A 23,505-nucleotide genomic window follows, 5' to 3' on the forward strand; every position below is an offset into this window, starting at 1 on the left:
CACCGGTTCACGCAGTGGTCAATTTAGTGAGTGGAGCTAACCACCCAAAATTACTTTAACAACTCTTTGGCATAAATACTTAAAATTCATACTTCTATACTGAATACACAAAACCAATACTTTTTATAGTGACAACCGCTCGCATTGAAGTTGCCTGCAAAATGATACCAGTTAGCACATATTAAAAAAAAGTGTGAACTTTCCAGAAATAGTCAAACTCTTTTTTAAATATAGGTTTGAACATCATGAATATACATTTCTTTCACATTATGGGACTGAAACAGATATAATTTATAGGAACGCTACACGACGCAATATATAAAAGAGTATTGATATAAAGAGTCACTTATATAGAACATTATTGTCCTCTATGGTGTACTTCCAAGTAGTATCTACAATCGAAACGTCGTGAACTAACTTGGCTTGGAATCTCTCAACTTTTTATTTTCATTTTCAGTTTTATTTCTTTATTTTAATTTTTTGTTCAATTGTTTTATTTTTACTTGAATTGTATTCAACTATTATTTCATTTCAGGATTTTTTGCTTAATATAATTGTAATTTTCAGCTTTTCATTTTCAATTCTTCTTTTTTAGTTATTTCAGGGATTTCAAATCATTTTATATATTAGATAATGGAAGTCCGAACTAGTGAAACATTGTCAATCACCTTCAAACAAAGAAATATAATCCCGTCTTGAAATATAATCGAAACTTCTAAGTACACCATGTGAGTGTAATTTTATATCAATATTTTCAGTATACCTATTATGTTGTGTATGGTTCCTATGAATTATATGTTCCAGTTCCATAACGAATATTTGGAGTACAAACTGAATGGGACAAAGGGACAAAGTGACTTTTCTTGTTATTCAATGATCATGTGAAAGTAGTTGTTTAAAAGGACTTTTTCCTTTCATGTATTCAATGTGCATGTGAAAGAAGTTGTTTCGAAAGGGTTTTTTTTTCAGTTTATATTCATGGGCACAATGTTAGGAATCACACGTTAAAAGGTAAGACCTCGTTAGTCCTTAGCTCGCACATGTTTCTTAACTTCTGAGAGTTGTCGTTCGTATGGGGGCGGTAGCTGATTAACGGAAAAACAGATTTTAAACAGATTAACATTTCATTGTGAATAATTTTCGTTGTAGCTATTTCTTTCTCTCCTTGATGAAAGTTGTTCACTTTTTTGTTCAATGATAGAAAAGAAATGGAAACAAAAATTTATCCGAAAACTAATTTCTCCAAAAAATATTCACTTTTCAATTCGAACAAAGGAGCTCAACGTGTTGTACTGTCGCTGTTATGAGTTTTATTGCTTAGAGACGTATCAATGACGAGTGTAGTGTGAAGTTCTTTCGATTGCAACTCATGTAGCTTACCTCTGAAAGGGTTCCAAAAGTCTTCTGTCAGCTGATATTCTGTTTCACTGAAAACCTCTGGCCACTTTACTCCATCCCAGGAACCGAATGTACCGGCCCCATTGTTAGAAACTTCACTCAAAATTAGTGAAATGTATTTTATATCTCCGTTACTGTTATTGAATTGATCTTTTTTTAGTGTAACATCTACTCCAGTAAGAGTGATACCTGACAATTGAACTGTCTTGTGTGGAAACGGCGAAGGAACTGAAAAAATATAGTTTGCGTTAACTTTGAAATATAACTGGTTATCCATCTTGAAACCTTTTGGACCTTTCTTATAGAAACTTCGAGCAGTGTGAAGAGAAATTGTCGATGTAACCAACAGAATCAAATTAGTATTGATAAAGTTGGTTGCAGTAGGTACATAAATATATGTGAAAATATAAATGAAATAACATTCACAGATTTCGATATGCGATTGAAATCTAGATCAGATCTATTTGAAGGAGACATATGTCCCAAACAATAGTCATTTTTGTGAAGGAAATCATATTTTGTATTGACCATAAGAATCAGCGTATGTGTATTCCAACGAGGTCTGTTAAAAAATAATGGTGAATTTTCATTTCTCTCAAGTTATATTCATTCATTCATCAGTTTTCATTTCGTCCCTCCCGAAGTAGCCCCCCTCAGATGAAATACACTTGTGCCAGTGTTTTCCCCAATCCTCAAAGCAGTTCTGAACTATTCTTTCGGTTGTCATCTCCTCAATCGTCGCAAAACTCAATCCTTTCATGGGTCTTTTCAATCTTGAGAACAGAAAAAAGTCGCAGGGGGCCAAATCCCATGAAAACGGTGGCTGAGGCATGATTACGGTGTGGTTTTGCCCAAAAAATTATGAACAAGCAGTGACAAGGGGGCAGGTGCATCATCATCATGCAAAAGCCATTAATTGTTTTTCCACAATACCGGACGTTTTCCTCGTATTGCTTCTCGCAAGCGGCGCATTACTTCAAGATAATACTCCTTATTGAACGAACGACCATGTGGCAAGAACTCCTCATGCACTACACCACGGTAATCGAAGAAAACGGTGAGCAAAACCTTGACATTTGATCGAACTTGGCGTGCTTTTTCGGGATTGGCTCTTTTGGGCTGTTCCATTGTGATGATTGGACTTTGGTTCGAAGTCATAACCAAATAGTGCTTTTCTTCCCCCTCCCCTTTTTTGAACGGGTCAACTCAAAAAATTGAAATTTGTGATAATGAAATTAATGCATGAATACTTTATTTTGAAGTGAAATTGACAGATGAAACTTTCAAGATGGCGACTGGGCGCCATCTGGGAAAAAAAATTAAGTGGAAGCTCCTGATAAATGCTTCACAACCCTAGAATATAATGTCAATATCTCGAACTACTACAAAATGGTGGAACTTTTAATAATTGCCTAAATACATTGAAATTTAACTACATAATATGAGGTAATGAGTATGAGGTCAGTTCAGAAGATGCTTGAACTTCTTGCCATATGAACAGTCTATCCGACATCGACATTTCACGCCGAACATTTTCGAACACAGTAACGTCAATATATCTACAAATATTTATTATTCTCTGCAGTATATCCGAAAGAAGCTTTAGTTGCGTACATTTTGTGCTTGAAATAGCCCCATAAAAAGTCCAAAGGTGTCAAATCTAGCGAGCGAGCTAGCCATTCTGTAGGACCTCGACATCCAATCCAACGACTGGGAAAAGTAGTATCCAAATAGTTTCTTACTTGTCTGGAGTAATGTGGTGGTGCTCCATCTGGTTGGAATACAATATCCATATCGAATTCATTACGATTCGCTTCGACGATTTCAGTGATGAGAGGGTCAACAACAGTTTCCAGCATATTCGAATACAGTTCCCCTGTTAAATTTTGATTGATATATAGAGGTCCTACAATATGGTTTACCAATATTCCTGCCCAAACGTTAATTTTTTCTGGATATTGGGTATGTGTTTCCCGGAAAACGTGAGGGTTGTTGGCACTCCAATAACGGCAATTTTGTCTGGTGTACCATTTTAATTTTGTATGGATGATACCCCTATTCCTCTTCAAAAGTCTCCACACAATAGAAAGTGACACCTCACAAACATTCGCGACGAAATAAATAGACTGTTCAGGATTTACTAACATCTCACCAATTATTTGCACTTGCTGTTCTTCTGGAATGGGCGGATGACCTGGGGGCTTTTTGTTATGTACACTACCGGTAGTTGTGAATTTGGATACAAGTTCCCTCAAATATTTTCTACAGATAGGACGATTCGGAAAATGTTCATTGAAAATTCTTTCGGTCTCGTGAAAGTAGCGCGTCGCATCGTAAATATAAATCGCCTAAATTTTTCCTTCCAATGGACGAGAATTGACCATTTTAGAGATTGTTGACGTGGTACCTTTCTACTAGTAAAACCGAAAACTGAAAAATGAGAATATTCTAACTGAACAATGATGTTCAATGTCGTACTGAAATTTTTTTGTCGTTTTTATAAACAAAAAATAACTTAACAAACCTTATCGGGTTGTTGGAATTACTATATGGCAGATAAAAAGGAATATTTTTAGAAAGATCGATATTAATGTGTGTCACAAGACCCCCCTTTTCATTTAATTTTTTTTCCAGATGGCGCCCAGTCACCATCTTGAAAGTTTCATCTGTCAATTTCACTTCAAAATAAAGTATTCATGCATTAATTTTATTATCCCAAATTTCAATTTTTTGAGTTGACCCGTTCAAAAAATAAAAGGGAGGGTGATATTAAAGAAATGCATTGTATACCCATGATTCGTCACCAGTTATGATCCTTTGGAGCAAATCTGGATCGCCGTTGACGTCATTTAATAATTCCTGAGCGATGCTCATGCAAAGGTTTTTTTGGTCATTATTCAGCAGTTTTTGAACAAACTTTGCTGCAACACGCTTCATGTCAACATCCTCAGCAACTTCTCTAATATTGATTCGACGATTCTCCGTAACAATTTCCTTAACTTTCTCTACATTTTCATCAGATATGATGTGCTGAGGCGCCCAGAGCGAGCGTAGTCATTCACATCTTTTGAATCTTTTGTGAAGAGTTTCTACTACTTGTAAACATTTTTCTGACACAATTTGAACATTCACTTCATTTGAACAGACCTGGTATGTCAGAAGTATTTTAAGCAGTTCCTAAGACTAAGTATCTGCACAATTTCTCAGCTCTTTTCATAAATGTTAAATCAGTAAGTAATTGTACTTACTAATATATAGTAAATTTTCACATCTGTCTAAAGTTTTCTATTACAGTGTCTATATTCATTTTGTTGAAAAATGAGTTAGAAGCGATTTGTGTCGCTCGTTGAATATACAGATAAATTGTTGATGAACCAAAGATGCCTTTTTCCGTAGAAACATAAAAATTAAAACAACAAGTTTCTGGGTATTTAATAACGCGTCAAATAGACCAATATCCGAAGAATCAATCGAATCAATGAGAACTTCTTTGAGAGTATTCTGTATTTGTATACGTCTAGCAAAGGTCCATTATTCACAAAAACATACTAAGGTACTTGATACTATACTTTACCTTCAAAAAATGTTTGCTTGTGGTAAAATATATTTGGTCAAATGACTAAGAGAGTACAGAAAAAATATTATTTGAAAAAATGTGTTGAAAACAATAAACAAAACTTCATTTTTGCATAGATCAGGAGTCCATGAGTTGCCTTCGTCAACTTTCAACGGAACATTTTTCTCGTTGTTTGCGAATATTCGCAAATCTCGCAAAAAAAAATTATTGCACAAAAAAATTTTTAATGAAGGGCGTTAAAAGACAAATTCAAGGCAAATTTGAGCCCTATAGGTGCGATTATGGCAAAATGAAAAATATTTTAAATTTCCGCAATTTTTAATTGCCTATACAGTGTGTCTCACTTCTCATGGAAACATCCCCGTATCTTCCGTAATATTCGAGGTGGAACGATGAAACTCTCAGGACTGATGGAAATGCTAAAAATGCACCTACCACCTGAATGAGGTTGGCCAAAGTGATATACACTGTCCGCCACTCGCGATGGAACACCCCATTTTTATTCCTCCAGATTCGTCATCAGGACTACCAACTTACTGAGATTACACTTTTCTCCTGAAAAAATTTCAGTCCTGAAAAATCCGAATTTGTTTCACTTCCGTAATAATTGAAGTAGATTTTTTTTTGTTTTGACATCAAAACATGAACGAAATTGTTTAAGAGAAACTCGACTTTTGTTTTCACATAAATAATTTATTTTTTATTTTGTTGTCAGGAAAGTTATTCCTTCTCAATAAGAGAGAAAATGGTAATTTTGTAAGAGGAACGGAAACATGTAATCAGTGAGGTTTTTGGATGGTTAATGTTAGTTCATATTCTCATTTTCCCATTATTTAAAAAATAACAAGGATATTTTGTGGCGAAAAATGTTATGTGCCTTCTATTATTTTCGCCAACTCTTCTCAGTTCTCTAGGTGTTATTTCTCTACACGCTTCTTGCACGGAGATGTTCCTTATTTGTTGGCCTATCCTAATAAACTTTATTTTTCAAGTTTCCCCATAAATAAAAATCCAGTGGAGTTAAAGCTGGGGCTCGTGGTGGCCATACTACGAGAGGGCTATTGGGTCCTATCCATTTCACAGGTAGATTCCTATTCAACCAAACCTTTGTTATGCCACTATTGTGAACTGGTGAACCATCTAACTGAAAAATCATGCTGTGTCTCACATCCAAAGGTAGTTCTTCCAACACATCGGAAAATGCATTTTCGAGAAAATCAACGAATAGTCGTCCGTTTAAATTGTGATCGAAAAAAAATGGCCCGATAATATTTTCGTTCAGGATACCACACCACTCATTAACTTTCTGAGATATTTGGTCTCTACAATTCACCATCCAATTTGGATTTTCTTCAGCCCAAAACCTCATGTTCTGGGAAGATACAACACCATTCGTGGTAAAGGTAGCCTCATCACTGTATAAGATATACTTTAAAAAATTCCTGTCATTGAGATAATTTCCCTGCATCCATAAACAATACTCCATACGGCGGATTTCATCTCCTTCGTGCAAAGATCTACAATGTCAGCCATCTTTCAATTCACTCAACATGGTATTGAACTTCATTGAAAAAAAATATTTATCTTTAGGAATGTTTTTAGATCTTTCTAAAGCATATGACTGTTTGGACAGATCTCTTCTGATGTATAAATTAGAGAAGTATGGAATTAGAGGAAACGCTTTGAAATGGGCTAGTTCATACCTGAATGGTCGAACTCAGAGAGTTTCCATTAAAAGTGAGGGAATGATTTATAAATCACAGATATTTCAATGAAATATTGGAATACCGTAAGGTAGCATTCTCGGACCGATTCTATTTATAATCTTTACTAATGACTTATGCTCAATGAATACCAGAAATGATCAGTTCATAACAAGCTATGCTGATGATACAAATATATTGATTGGCGGTGAAAATTTCCCAAAAATCATAGAAAATACTGAAAATCTCTTTAAAAAAACAAAAGAATGGTTTGATAGCAACAAATTAATTCTTAACGAATCAAAAACCCACACAGTATTGTTTCGCTCAAGACAGTTGCAGTTGGTGTCTTCTATTAAATTCAGCGGCTGCTTCACGATAAGACCTCACCCCTTCACCAACAATTGAAACAATTTCAATTTTTGCTTGAAGTGACAGACGTGCCATGTTGAACTTTGTCAATCAAAATGAGCTGATATCAGTTAAAATGGGAACTTCAGAAAAATTAAAATATGAACAGGAACTCACGAACAGAAAACAACTGGAACACAGGAACAATATCCAACACAACAAATACAGGAACAATGAACACAATGGGAACAAAAACACGGCAGAAACAACAGGAACAACGGTGATCCAAAGAAAAACAATACTAGAAACAACAAATGCAATGAAAACTGGTCTGGAGGTTAATACAAGATCTTTCAACAATATTGTCAGGTTGACAGTAAATATTAATGAGCAACTGTTTTCCATGGTGATTTCAGAGCACCGCATGATTCAGTGAAACTGATGTAATTCAATCCCTTCAAATGATTTCAGACAACAATTCAGCAAGTAGGTAAAATAATTTAAATTCTACCTGTTCACCGAGTGCGATTTTTTCTTTAAAAATTAACAGTTGTTTCGGTGTTGCAATGAGTATGAAGATTAATTTAATTTCGGATGGTAAAATGTTTCCTCAATATTTTGATAAAGAACCCCGCACATTTCTAATGAGAAATGGCTTGCCTTGAATTTTGCCGAAATTTTGATATGTTGTAGTTCTTGATGTGCTGATTGAAAGTGTCCACAGCCAAAGCTCAGAATTGTACAGTTTTCGAGATGTGAACCTTTGAATATAGATTTTTTCCATTTTTTGCAGTGTTTGCTCATCAATCGAGAGCTCTCACTTCTGGTTGGGATAGAATTTGGATGTTCAGCAACTAGAATTAGTTTTACGAATAGAATGCCGCTATCGATAATTTTTCATACACTGCTTCACACTATCTCGATAATCTGAGAATGTTGTGATGTGACATTTTCCTCAGATAGGCTCAAAATGGATGATAGCATCTCACAGCATCTGTATCTTTCATACCTGAGAGTGCTCTCCAGATATAATGAAGGGGTTCAGGTATTGGAAGCGAACTATTTTGCGCCGTAATAGGTTTTACCTAAAAATGGGGTGTTCCATCGCGAGTGGCGGACAGTGTATATCACTTTGGCCAACCCCATTCAGGTGGTAGGTGCATTTTGAGCATTTCCATCAGTCCTGAGAGTTTCATCGTTCCACCTCGAATATTGCGGTAGATACGAGGGTGTTTCCATAAGAAGTGAGACAATTTCGGATTTTTCAGGACTGAAATTTTTTCACTTTGGCCATCCCCATTCAGGTGGTAGGTGCATTTTGAGCATTTCCATCAATCCTGAAAGTTTCATCGTTCCACCTCGAATATTACGGAAGATACGGAGGTGTTTCCATAAGAAGTGAGACAAATTTGGATTTATCAGGACTGAAATTTTTTCAGGAAAAAAGTGTATTCGTAGTAAGTTGGTAGTCCTGATCATGAATCTGAAGGAATTTTGAGCCTATTTTGCCCCCTAATATGTTTTACCTAAAAATGGGGTGTTCCATCGCGAGTGGCGGACAGTGTATATCACTTTGGCCAACCCCATTCAGGTGGTAGGTGCATTTTGAGAGTTTTCATCAGTCCTGAGAGTTTTATCGTTCTACCTCGAATATTACGGAAGATACGGGGGTGTTTTCATGAGAAGTGAGACACACTGTACTTAGCCAAAATTTGGTGAGATTCAGATTCTATACAACGCAAAATGACCGTCTTCAAAACAATTAAAAACACTTTCTTTGTTATATCCGAACATGTTTCGCCATTGTTTTGAAGGAAAACTAACACGATTTTATGGACCTCATTGGTAAAATTCTGTTTTTTCTATAAGTCGCCTGGGATACCTAACTCTCTTGGAGATACCTAATAAGAAAAAAATGATCCACAGAAAACCTATTTCAGTTCAACGTGAAGGAACTTAAGCTAAACATTTCATGTAGAACCATGTATTTTTTATAGACCATTTGATAGAATATATAACTCACAAGTAGCCATTTCCTTTCAAAATAATGGCGGCGCAGGTGTCATTTTGTCCCAGTGACGCGATATGATGTCATCAATGAAAATATTGTCAAAAACTTGGTGTAGAAACAAAAGACGAAATTTGTTCAGTATTTTATTAATAATTCAAGAATGAATTTTCTTCCGGTTCATGTACGTATTATTTTTTTAATGTCAATTTTTTCTTTATATATCTCATAAAAATTTATGGAAAGTGGTAGGCATTTTTAAAACTTCAACATTATAGTGTATCTCTTGTACAACAAAAAATGCCAGACACTCTGCGATTTCTGTGCCAGTGAAAGTTTCAAAGTTTCCTACTTGTATAAAAATATATTATCCTTTTTCATTGGCACAGGAAAATGTATAGTATCTTTGCTTTTTTTTTGTAGTACAAGAAGTACACTTTAAAATTGAAGATAACAAAATATCTTTTGCTACTAAAATTTTCGAAATAAATGAAGTAAAATATAGCATTAAAAAATTAATGAAGAGTACCTACCTACATACGTAAATTAGTGAAAAATTTCAATTCCTGAATTTTTATTTGAAACTGAACATATTTCGTTTTTTAATATTGTTAGACAATATATAAATATGTATAATAGTGTCTCCATATTTAGTTTGGAGAAAATGGACTACTACGTCGCTATTCTGAAAGGAAATTGTCATTTGCGTTATACTATAAAAAAAATTATCGAAAGGTCTAAAAAACATATATGGTGGTATTTAATCAGAATCAACAGAATAGCGCTGGGAACAATGATTCGGTTGTTACACTTGAGGGATCATCAGGATCGAAACGAAAGAAAATAATTTACTTGGTGATCATTAAATTACCTAAATTCACAGGAAAATTTTAAATTTCAAAGTTGAGGGTGGTTTAAGTTGGACAGTGAATCGAAACATATACAGAAACCAAAACCATCCAGAAACATTTTTTGGTATCGTACCTGAAAAACAAATTAACCTAATTATCGTATACGAGATCCCTATGCATATATACCTAGACTTAAATTTGAATGAGCGCTCCGTATTTGAAAAAAGTTCCATGTAAAAAAGAATCATTACGTTTTAGACATTCTTTGGGTATTTTCACTTTCTGTTAGTGACCTGTAAAATAGGAGTCACAAGTTATTGTTTTCTGACTGACACACGTCAAGAGGTGGACTGCCGGAAATAAACAGTTGCTATCTAGACTTGAAGTAGTAGAGTAGTGATGGCATCCATTTTATTGGAAAAAGAAAAGCCTTGTGCTCGTGCATCAAGAGCTCTAACAGAAACTCAGAGGAGATATTCCCAAATAGAGAAAGAGTTATTGGCATGTTGGTTTGGGATTACAAGATTTTCTCAATTTGTCTATGGAAAAAAATGTATAGTTGAAACGGATCATAAACCTTTGATAGCGATTATTAGAAAGCCTTTACATCTCTGTCCTCCGAGATTACAAAGAATGTTGATTCAGCTAAAAAAATATGATTTTGATCTCATATATATAAACCAGGGAAAAAAATTATTATAGCGGATACGTTGAGTAGAGCCTTTAGAACAGATGTAAATTTCAATGAAAATCAGAATTTTGAGATAGAGGCAGAAATATGCAGTTTAGAACTTACTCTAAATATATCTGAAAATAAGAAACAGGAAATTCAAAAAATTACTAGAGACGATCCAGAACTAACTAATCTAAAAATATTTTAGAAAGTCGGCAATGCTCAAACATAAAACAGTGGCCAGAAAATATTAAATTCTATTATAAATACAGGTCTGAATTATCTTCGATAGATCAACTCATGTTCAAAGGACATAAATTAATAGTACCCAAAGCTCTAAGAGAAGAAATCCTAGAAAAATTGTATTATAGCCATTTAGGCTATAAAAAAGTGTTTAGAAAAAGCTAAATTGACGTTTTACTGGCCAGCTATGAGAAAACAATTAGAAGATATGGTATCAGCATGTAACGTATGCCAATCTTTCAAAAGAACTTAAGGTCCCGAACCACTAACGCCTCACGAAGTTCCCAAATCGCCCTGGGTTAATTAAGGAGCAGATATTTTTCATTTTCAGACAGAGTCCTATATTTTGGTAGTATTTCAAAGTTTGTAGAAATAGCCAATTTGAGTAATGATTCAACAGTTGAAAATGTAATACATAAATTGAAAGCTATGTTTCCCGATATGGTATCCTAAAAGTACTAATTTCAGACAATGGTCCACAATTTTTGTGTTCCGAATTTCAAAGCTTCAGTAGGTCCTGGGATTTTCAACACATAAAATCTTCTCCTCTATGTCCACAGTCAAATGGACAAGTAGAAAGAACAATACAAACAGTAAAAAATATTCTAAAAAAGAGTGTTTTTGTTAAAAAAGACCCCTATCTAGCACTACTTTATTATAGAAATACACCACTAGATGGTGAGAACTCACCTGCAAATGCTTTAATGAACAGAAACTTAAGAACTCCAATGCCAGAGGTAGAACAAACTAAATCAAAACATTTCAACAAAAATAAGTATGATTTTTTCATAGAAAAAAACTCAAAATAACATGAAAAAATATCATAATAAAAAAAGGGTCAAAATACTGACACCTTTAAAAAATAACACTTTAGTAAAAGTTCAAGTAAAATCTAGACAACCGTGGCAAAATGGTAAAATTTTGAAATAAGCTGGTATAAGATCATATATAATAAAGTTAGAAAACAATTGCACAGTTAGACGAAATCGTAAATTTATTAAACCATTAAAACAGATAGAGAGGAGTTCTCACACATCAAAAAATATATATAATCAAAATTGGCTAAAAGAGGGTAATATACACAAAGAATTTTTCTGAAAGTAGTAGAAAATAGTTCAGGGAATGATGAGTTATTTGATTTGACTCATAGGAAAGAAGGTGGTAATGAAGTATCTAATAGCAACTTAGATGATGTAAATAGTTTTAATCTTAGCAGAGATGATAATCTCGATGTTAAGAAAAAGAAAAGTATAGGTAGTGGCGCTAGTAGCAGTTCTTTTATTAGCATACCAAACGAATGACTCACCAGTGAGAAAGGAGAGGAAAGTAGTTCGCCCTGCATGAGAACAAGAACGGGTCGTGTAATTAAATAACCCTGTAGATATAGAGATTATGTCACACATAGTGATTAGAGAAATTAGGTATTGAGTAGCAAACTGTAAGTAAGAAGTAGGCACATATACTACAAAAAGGAAGTGTTATTGAGGTGTTCTTGGATTAGGCAATGAGTACATAATGTTGGTCTCAAAAACTTTTGCTTTTATTTGGGTCACGGGGATTATAAACATAATGTTACAAAACTAGATTATAATTGTGTCTGTATATTTTGATTGCAATTAATGTTGTTATGGATTTACAAAACTGTAAAGAATGTTAAGATTTCAATGTTGTGAGTTTATACCATATCTTATATATACATATATGTTTAATAGTTCTGGAAAAAGGACATCCAAAATAAAGGGGATGTTAGTGACCTGTAAAATAGGAGTCACAAGTTATTGTTCTCTGACTGACACACGTCAAGAGGTGGACTGCCGAAAATAAACAGTTGCTATCTAGACTTGAAGTAGTAGAGTAGTTTTAATTAACCTTCTCCCAAAAATCATATAAAACACTTTCCATAATTTGAAAAATATTAAAATTGAAGTAGAAAGGCAAACTGTTTACTTCACCCCGATAAGTTACTGCGTGAATTACAAACAAAAAATCACCATTAAAATTGTTTTATTTATCAGTAACTTGTCTATCTTGCCTATCAAAAAAAGAGCTAAGAAATTATAGAGATACTTATGTTAATGTTTCGGTGACATCATCTGGTTCCGTTTTCAGAAAAAAAAAATATAAGTGTATGTTTCAGTTTCTTCTTCGTCGATTATCTTTGTTTTTCAACCTTCCGCGACAGATGTTAAAGGAGTTGAGTTTACCATTACAGTTCTCATATTTTTCAGATGATGAAAGGAGAAAATAACCAAAGAAGGTCGATGAAAAACTTTGATTTTCTCCACAAAAATTAATTTCCTACAATATTCATTATCATAATTCAACAAATTTCTGGTTGATAAAAAATTATACACTAGTTGAAAATTAGAGAAAACTCACTCACCTCCTGACGGCGCTGTAAAATCAAACTTCTGGGTATTCGAAAATTCTCCATTGTCAGCTGTTATACCGCCCAAATAACTGTACTCAGGTGCCAAAGCGAATAGATATTCCACATTTGGATTTTCGGTAAAAGAGATGGAGTCTTCTATGATGATTTCATCAAAAGTAGCCCTCACCCCAGTGTAGAATATTTTAATTTTTTGCAAAGGACCATTAGTAAAACAAGGTCGTTTGAAATTTACTGTGGCGACCGCGTCGTACTTCTCTTGAGTCTTGGTGGCACTTGAAATGTTCAGAGATCGGATTTTATCTGGAACTGAAAAAATGCATTGGTTCACTGAATACATTCAAGAAACATATTATAAATTATATAATAATTGTTTCAATAAACTTTGCTATATATTTAGATACAGATATTTTACAGATATTTTTTCTCAACTGGGCCAGTCCATCCCCAGAATTTACAAAAATTTTCTCAACTTCAAAATAACCATCATATATTACAATAATAGTTATATTGTTATTTATTTTCATATTGATACGTCAAATGATTAACTTTTATCAATGCTAAGAAATATTCATTGTATATAGAGGAACAATAACAAAAAAATTTACAAATACATTTATACATCAACACTTTCACCAATATTACCAAATTAATGTTAGAAATAAATCAGAAATATTCCTCTACGAAACCCTTCATCACTTGGAAGGATCGATTGCTGCTTGAGAAATGGTTCTTATGCAGATTCTGTGAAACATGTTCTTTCTTACGAATCAGTAGAGAGTTGTCCTGAAAATCTTGAGAAGGAAATTGGATTAGATAATTTATTAGGAAACACTTGCTACATGAATAGCATTTTACAAGGGTTATTCATGACAAAGAATGTCAAGAACGAGGTTTTAACGATGAACGAGAACAATAATGTTTCCTACTTATTCACCAAACTCAAACAGCTGTTCGTGCAGCTGCAGTTTCGTAAGAAACTGGAATCTTTGAAATCCACTAGATAATCGTTAGGACAACAAGAGGATTGTTCCGAATTCTTGGGGTTCTTGTTGAATACTCTTTGTGAGCAAAAAATAGCAGAAGCAATACTCCTGACTGCTCTGGATTGAATGATTCCGTACAGTCTATCTCGTTTTGTGTTTGTAAATTTTTTGCTGGAAAAATCCTCACCTGATCACTTTGTAGTAAATGTTCAAGAGGTAGCAAAAACGTATTTAAATTTCTGGAACTTCAACTAGCGTTTCCTGATATTATTAATAACCAGTCCGTGCAAAGTTTATTGTTAAATCATGTGAAAATGGGAATTTTAACAGGTGATGATCGACTGTATTGCCAAACATGCGCCAAACTAACTGACTTTCATAAGAAAACAAGTATAGCTGAGGCACCAGTCAATCTAATAATAACACTGATGACCTTCAAACATGACTCAACCCCTGACAGAAGCACCAAACTCTTACGAAGGTTCGAAGTAGATGAACACTTCAATCTAGCAGACCACTATTATAATCTTCATGCGGTCATTGTTCACTGCGGTTCTGGCGTTGAATCTGATCATTATTATGCATAGGTCAAAGACGAAACGGACTGGTTTGAGTTTGACGATAGTCGTGTCACGAAGTCTTCTGGCAATATATTGAACTTATTGGAGCCTCTGGAGACACCCTACATTTTGTTTTATGAAAGAGGGGACATTAGCAGATCAAGATTTTCAGATGATGTGGTGCTGCAGGTTTTTCCGGGTTTTCATGCAGCTGAAAAAGCAAAAGCGCCACTGGAATCATTGAAGTCGCCCTGGAGCGTCAATTTATTTTTATTATTGATTTATAATTTCATGATTTCTAATAAAAATAATATCATTGTATTATCAAAAGAAATATGAACATTGAAAAGGAAAGAATGAAAATAATAAAATATATTTTTTCATATCATTATCGAATTCGGTTAAGGAAGTAGTTGATTCAATTTTGGTAGGTAAATTATTGTAAATGGTTATCCCAAGATAGTTGTGAAATTGGTGGTAGTGCGCCCGACTCACGATGGGAAGATCGTGGGTTCGATTCCCGCCTCGACCAGATATTTTTCTCAAGTGAATTTATCTGCTTGAAGCGGGGATGATTCTGCAACCGTGTTAGGAATCACACGTTAAAAGGTAAGACCTCGTTAGTCCTTAGCTCGCACAAGTTTCTCAACTTCTGAGGGTTGTCGTTCGTATGGGGGCGACAGCTGATTAACGGATAAACAGATTTTAAACAGTTTAAAGACGTTCTGTCAAATTAAATTTCAATATTGAAATTATTGGATTGCCTACTATAATGCTTATGAGTATCTGAACTGAATAAAATATTGGAATGTTTCTTCATATGTTTTCTCAAGTCTACGAGTATATAATTTTGAAGTAATCAAAATCAATCAAAAAAGTAATATGAAAATACATTTCATTGCTTTATTTTGACACTTAAAGGGTGCAAAATATATTTTTTCTCATAGAATTCATATAGAATTCCAATTACCAAAGATTTTTTTCCTGGTGTTTTGAACGTGTTGGGACCATGTGACAGATTGATGTGGTAGCCTGATCCACAGGAATACATCCACAATTACCGTCATTTTTTCAATACCCAACTCTATTGTCGAAAACATAAAAAGTCACAGTAAAACTAGAAGCTAATATTTCGATACATTTTTTAAACCTAACAATTTCAAAAATCAACAACAAACATAATTTGCAATTTACCACAAACCAGCTCATACTGACACATCAGTAACCATTCTGATCATTCTCATCAACATACATCAGCAGCTTACAACAGCATGATCCACAGACAGAAATCAAATTTGATAATGCAAATTGTAGGAAACAACAACCTAAACCCGAACATGATTCATTACATTCTTGACAAAAAACACATGTTCAGGAAAATCATCACATAAAATGAAAAGAGTACTGACAAAAGAGAACATCAACATAGTGTATAAGACTGGTAACTCCTTGGTAGACATTTAAAAAAGAACAAGTCAAAGATAACAAATCAGGGGTTTACAAACTAACATATGGATGGTACCCAAAAGTTTATATAGGCAGAATCTTCGATCATAAAAAGTTACTCAACTACAGAAAACCCAATCTTCCTATACTTGCCACCTTTTAGACAACAACCACGATGTTAACATCGACTACAATATATTGAATAGAGATAATAAAGGACAGAAATTAAACCTGTTGCAATCTCTGGAAATCAATAAAAGCAAACATTAAAATTTTCTTTTGAATGATCAAAAAGATTTTCTTTCAAATTACCAAGTTATTCACTTACAATTATTAAATTTTGTTTTCAGGAAATGTCAATAATTAACATATTTATAAATTAATTATTTTTCTGTTTTGTTACAAGTATTCATTTATATAATTAGGTTTTGGCATGGTATGCCAATAATTGACATTATCTTTTAAGTGATATTGTATTTTGTTTTTCCAAAATCTACTTGTTTTGCCAGAATTAATCATTTATCTAATCAAGTTTTGTAATTACCCACTGTTTAATAACAGCCATTGTAGAATAGTTTGACGTACCATTCCAACTGATGAATATTGCCTAACACATAGTCGTGAAATGATTTTTTTCAATATATTGTAGATACTGTCAGTTACCCGTGAGCACACGCAAAATATAGTATCATGAAAACTTACCACCCAAAGAAGATCTTACAGATACTGTTGCAAAGTCACCCAATCCCCTCTTGGTAGCAGCTGCAACCGCCGCAGTATAATTATAGTAGGGATAGGCAGAAAACTCATGAAAGTTCGTCCTGCTAACGTTCAGCTCTGTCCCAGTATTGTTGATGCTAGGACAATCCTCCGGGATGGAGTATAAAGGTGCAACTGGGACGAATTTGATTGTGTAGTAGCTAATTTTCCCAGAAATTTCCTTCGGGGCATCCCAAAAGACGGTAACGCTATTGTTGGAGACGACGATATTCGTTTCACTTAAAACGGGTACGTCAGGAACTGAAATACAAAGTTACTTAAAATTTGTTTGGAGCAGTTAAATTTGGTATCTAATATTTAAGAAGCGTGTTCAATATCCCTATGATGAAACGAGCCCAATCAATATTAGAATATATATATATATATATATATATATATATATATATATATACAGGGTCCTGCAACAGTGGCGCGGTGTTCCATATCTCTATATAGGAAGCAGATAGGAATCTAATTTTCTATAATATTACCTTATTGCTCGAGCTCGACAAAATAAAAATATTGGCGGTCACACAGGGTGTTCGATTTTTTCTGGGCGGATCCCAACTGTGTCTTTTTAAATGGCAACCTAATATTTTTTATCGCTTTTTCGGTTTCTTCATAGAAAATAAAATAAACTTTATGTATATCTGCACTTCGAAAATATTGATGGTTTTCGAGATATCTAGCATGACAGGTTTTTTTTTCCAATATTCGTCACTCAGAATATTTGAAATTATAAGGTGGTGCCAAGTCCAGTTGAAATTTTTTTTTGGTCGAATATTCTACATTGGTAACTCTCTCAAAGTATATATCTGAAATCGACCTGTGATATACAGGGTATGAAAAACCGCTTGCCAAATATTGTAAATGAAAATTTGCAAAATTTTCCTTATATTAAATGGAACACCCTGTATATTATTGATCCATAAGAAGCGCCAACGAAACCTCTACAAATTTCATTAAGTATTCCCTATGGCTAAGTTCAATAGTTTTTCTTAAATGAGCATTTCTTTCGAAAAATGGTCATTTTTTCAAAGCGAAATCCATTTGACGACTGATAAGAATATACAAAAAATACCCTTTCCTTAAAATATCGCCCATTCCTAAAATTACCTGTTGCTAGATAAACAAGTTGCGAATTACACCACAAAATGGACGTTCTTGAATAGTTACAATAATTTCAAAAATCTCGGAATTTGTGCCATATTCTTTCGGTCTAAAACAACCTTTCAGCGAATGAAATATTTATTGGAAATCAAGTAGTCTGGCAAATGACAGAACAAAATATTTGGCTGCAAATGAATATTGAAATTTTTAGTCAATCGTGAAGTTGAACTGTCGGTATAATTTCATCAGAATGTTGTTATCAAAAAGTGATTTGATTGATATGATTTTCATATTAGGTGAATCAGACAGGAATTGTTTATTGGCAAGTAGAATTTATTCTCAACGGTATCCAGATAGAAGGCATCCAGATGAAAGATCTTTCCGAAAGGTCTTGGGACGATTCGTTGAAACTGGATCTATTAATTATTCCAAACATGAGCGCATCAAGCCAGCTACTAATGAAGATAATGAATTGCAAGTTCTTCTTGCTGTTGAAGAAGCTCCTAGTAGGAGTCAACGACAAATTGGGCAAATAGTGGATATAAGTGAGAGATCAGTGCAACGAGTATTGAAGAAACATCGCTTGCATCCATACCACGTTCAGTTACATCAAGAACTACTGTATGCTGATTTCGAGAAAAGAATGAGATTTTGCAATTGGGCCATGAACAAAATTCGTCGAAACGAATATTTTTTCAATAATATTTTATGGTCGGATGAATCGACATTCCATAAAAATGGATTTGTAAATCGACATAATTACCATTATTATGCGACAGAAAATCCTCACTTATTGAGACAGGTGGATTATCAACATAGGTGGTCGATAAATGTCTGGGGAGGCATCATTGGAGAATATGTAATTGGTCCATACTTTTTTGAGGGACATATGAATGGTGCAATGTATCTCAATTTCTTACGAAATGATTTACCAGGTTTGTTAGATGATATTCCTCTTGACCTCCGCAATAAAATGTGGTTACAACATGATGGTGCACCTGCTCACTATTCGGCAGAAGTGAGAGATCATCTAAATGAAGTATTTCCCAATAAATGGATAGGACGGAATGGGCCTGTACGGTGGCCCGCTAGATCACCAGATTTGACGAAACTAGATTTTTTCTCATGGGGATACATAAAAAATATGGTTTACGTTGAGCCACCAACTTCTCCCGAAAATATGCGACTTAGAATAACGAATGCTTTTCGTAGCATTACACCAGCTGTCTTGCGCAGGGTAGAACAGTCTTTCAAACATAGACTTCAGCTCTGCATTCAAGAAAATGGAAGACATGTTGAACATATTTTATAAAAGTTTCATTATCAACCTTAATTAAACTCTCCTTTTTGTAGTTTTATAATTTGCCAGTTGACAAATTTGAATATCTAGAACTCAAGCTCTGAATGAATATAATAACATGAAAAAAATAGTTATTTATAATGTTTCTTTATTTTAACTTGTTTGGTTTGATATTGCACGATTTATGAGTGAAATTCTGCATCCAATGAAAAAATAATTTTCCATTTAGCAAAAAGTGATAGGTACATACATTTATTTCGTTAAAAAATATTTGTTTGGACACCTTCTAATGTACAAAATTGAAACAAGATATCTTTCGTATATTTTTATCAGTCGTCAAATGGATTTCGCTTTGAAAAAATGACCATTTTTCGAAAGAAATGCTCATTTAAGAAAAACTATTGAACTTAGCCATAGGGAATACTTAATGAAATTTGTAGAGGTTTCGTTGGCGCTTCTTATGGATCAATAATATACAGGGTGTTCCATTTAATATAAGGAAGATTTTGCAAATTTTCATTTACAATATTTGGCAAGCGGTTTTTCATACCCTGTATATCACAGGTCGATTTCAGATATATCGTTTGAGAGAGTTACCAATGTAGAATATTCGACCAAAAAAAAATTTCAACTGGACTTGGCACCACTTTATAATTTCAAATATTCTGAGTGACGAATATTGAAAAAAAAAACCTGTCATGCTAGATATCTCGAAAACCATCAATATTTTCGAAGTGCAGATATACATAAAGTTTATTTTATTTTCTATGAAGAAACCGAAAAAGCGATAAAAAATATAGGTTGCCATTTAAAAAGACACAGTTGGGATCCGCCCAGAAAAAATCGAACACCCTGTGTGACCGCCAATATTTTTATTTTGTCGAGCTCGAGCAATAAGGTAATATTATAGAAAATTAGATTCCTATCTGCTTCCTATATAGAGATATGGAACACCGCGCCACTGTTGCAGGACCTTATATATATATATATATATATATATATATATATATATATATATATATATATATATATATATATATATATATTCTAATATTGTGTCCACCAAACAGAAAATAGTTGTAAAAGAGAGTGATCTGCATGTAAGTTATCTCTGGCTCAGTATTATTGGTCGGCGTTTTCACACAGGCAAATAAATTTATGTAAATCTTTGAAAATGAAGATGTATACTTTGTGTACGTGAAATCGTTTTTGGACGAATTGGATTTGGACATTGGATCAGTTAAAGTAGTCAGTTATATCACCCGATTTCCAATCGTTGCATTTGTTTCATGATTGCATAAGTTGGGAAATTTTCCCTATCACTTTATTACTCTAGTAAATACAGCAGTCTCATAGGCTTGTTTTTCTTATCTTTTGATGTTTAGCATCGTCCGTCATCAGTGTTATATCTCGAAGTCTCAGCAAGTACTTCGTGATGTAACCTTCGTCCTCGCAGTCAACACATATACCACTGATGAGGTCTGCCGCAGTAGTAGACGAAACGTTTGGCACTTCTTTTCCAGAATAATTTATGTCTGATAAGTTAGGTATATAACTATCCAATCATCTGACACCTCGAAATAGATGAACTACACTTAAAATAATGTTTTGAATGTAATATTGACCCGTGGTTGTCCTGGGTATAATAATAATCAGTGGTGTTCGTCTTCCATTAATGACACCGCCTCACAGTGGTAAATTGAATCGATACCGATATCCTGTCCTAGTTTAAACGTCTCCGTCTGTACACGGCATTTATTCTTGGTGCCCAAAAAACGCGTACCTACCTATAGATAATAAACCACCACCGAATAGTACATTTTGGAAAATTGAGTCCATACGTTCTTCGAAAATGTCTTCCATAGTCTTATGCAGTTTCCAAGGGATTCATTCCTATGTGCATACTGCAGCAGGTATCGTTCTTGATCTTGTTTTGTCCAATTTCTCCGGCCGCGTTTGTGCATTTCGTGAACTTAGCCACATTTATATTCTGTCCAGAGTGCTCCAAAACATTTTCATGCATAGTGTACGTGTTCCCCGAACAAGGCTGCTTGTACAGAGTCGCACTAAGGAACGACCGATTTTTTTAATAATATTCGGCTGGGTATAGGAATACTTTTCAGGTGGAGTGTAGGGACATATATTAGCAGTTTATTCAGCCGTGTCAGACATTCTAAAAATGTTAAACTTTGAAATACCGTATAACTACACACCACAGGCGTTGAAACGTAACCGACCAATCCAACACTGTAACAATGAATTTCTCCAGCCAATTGCAGTTAAATCTGATAGGTCAGCGTAAGGAGGCTTGTTTATTTTACCGAATAGATGCAAATGTGCATAGTGATCATGCTTTGTTCAAGCATCTATCTTTGTTTGGCTCACTTTGTTTGTTGGATGGATATAGTTTAGTGAACTACGTGATTACCCTAGATACTGTGCTCTGAATAAAAACAAGTTCTCTAGCTATATGAGTACTATTTTCGCCGATGAGTATATTATGAGCCAATCTCTGATGTGTTGAAGAAGTTCATCGGTTCTTTATTCAGACGGCTCCTTTATAAAGATGATTTCCCGGGTGCAATTTTATTTTTCTTATTGACCGATTTTCTGATCCAGTCCCGTACACTCATCAGCTTTTTTTATATACCTGTGATGATTTTTGTAACATTCATGATTCTGAAAAAATAGCTATGATATAAAAATAAGAATTGAGAAAAATGTTGATAAAAGTTCAAATATCATAAGAGTCAAAAGTTATGAACACGAAACATGAGATTTGATATCACCTGAACTAATAATTTTTGCTAAAGAGAAAAAATGATTTGTATATAAGAATCCAAAAGGAATCGAATAATATTGTTTTCCTTACAGAATATAAAACTTACAAGAACAAATTCACCTTTTATGAAGGAACAAAAAATTAATTTTATAAATTGCGTATCGAAAAAAAAAAGTGATACGCCCCGGAATTTGTGATAATTAATCAAAAATAATGACACTACAATAAATTTCCGGACTTCAACAAAATCAATACGGTCCTAATTGATGATGAAAAACAATGAATATTTGCAAATGTAAGTAATAATTTAGCAAATAAATTTAGGTAAATCTCGAGTATTGAATAAAACTCCAGAAATGAATTGATGGATGTATCCGTTACTACGTGGTAGGAGATTACCATAAAAAATGAGGAATTGAACTTTCTGTTTAAAAAAAATATAGAAAGTTTCATTTCTCAGTTTTCTCCAGAAATGAATAAAATTATAAACATCATTCCCCTTGACACCGAAAAAACTACTGGTAATGACAGTATAACTTTCGAGATATTAAAACAATTATATAGTATATTAGATTTTGTTCTCTCTAATTAGTGAGTGGAAGTACCACTCATGCACTCATTCAATCTATATACTTAATGATAGAAGTAGGTGAATATCGTAGTACATTCAAAATAGGATTATTAAAACCATTATATGTAGCAGAAGGTTTTGAATAATTAAAAAATAATCTTCGGATATTATTGATTTCAAAAGTAGCGAAAGTATTCAAAAAATACTGAATTGATTATCTTGGAAAAAAATAAATTCGTTCTGAAATGAAATTTGGTTTCATGTCATGTTACAACTGGAATTTATGAAGCGTTTAAAAAAAGATCTCGATTATTTCTCTATTTTTGTATTCTGCTTGTTACCTAAACCCAGGAAAAATTATTATTCGTTGAGTACGTAGAAGGACATATAAAAACATGTCATATAAAGCAGTAATTAGGAAAAAATTAGTCAGTATGAACACCCCTGAGGAAGCTATCGTATAGCGAAACACATGTTGAGGTTTTGTAAACTGTCCAATCAAAATCTCATAGTAAAGTGTTACTTGAATAATTCGAGCCGAATTTTGAAAGGTGATTGAGGAATCAGAGACCTTTCAACTGATGTATCATTGACCATTTAGCCGTAAGAAATTGGGAGACCAAACTGCTGCCTGTAAGTGGATGAAGTTTGAACTTGAATATCATAACAATCCCTGAATAAAAATGAAAATATCCTCTGAAATTCTGAATTTTTTTATCACACCTTCGTTACTGAATTACATTGATTGCCAAGTTTTGCTTGAAACAAAGCATAAAGAATGAGTTTTTTTGTTGACAA

At 33.8% G+C, this 23,505-nt stretch overlaps 1 protein-coding gene across 2 annotated transcripts in view; it reads right to left on the reverse strand.

Annotated features, from left to right (window-relative positions):
• The window catches only part of LOC111509595 (phosphatidylinositol phosphatase PTPRQ), an 89,129-nt gene that overhangs the window by 16,317 nt on the left and 49,307 nt on the right, over positions 1–23,505 (reverse strand). For both annotated transcript variants that reach the window (XM_074169787.1, XM_074169788.1), the window contains 3 exons: positions 16,888–17,205; positions 13,188–13,502; positions 1,381–1,626 (listed from right to left, as the gene is read on the reverse strand). In XM_074169787.1, the coding sequence (XP_074025888.1) occupies positions 1,381–1,626; positions 13,188–13,502; positions 16,888–17,205 (879 nt within the window). The remainder of the gene's footprint in view (positions 1–1,380; positions 1,627–13,187; positions 13,503–16,887; positions 17,206–23,505) is intronic.

The sequence above is a fragment of the Leptinotarsa decemlineata genome, unplaced genomic scaffold, assembly GCF_025532065.1.
Source record: "Leptinotarsa decemlineata unplaced genomic scaffold, Ldec_3_MD MMD2_P_RNA_scaffold_6, whole genome shotgun sequence".
NCBI classification, from domain to species: Eukaryota; Metazoa; Arthropoda; class Insecta; order Coleoptera; family Chrysomelidae; genus Leptinotarsa; species Leptinotarsa decemlineata.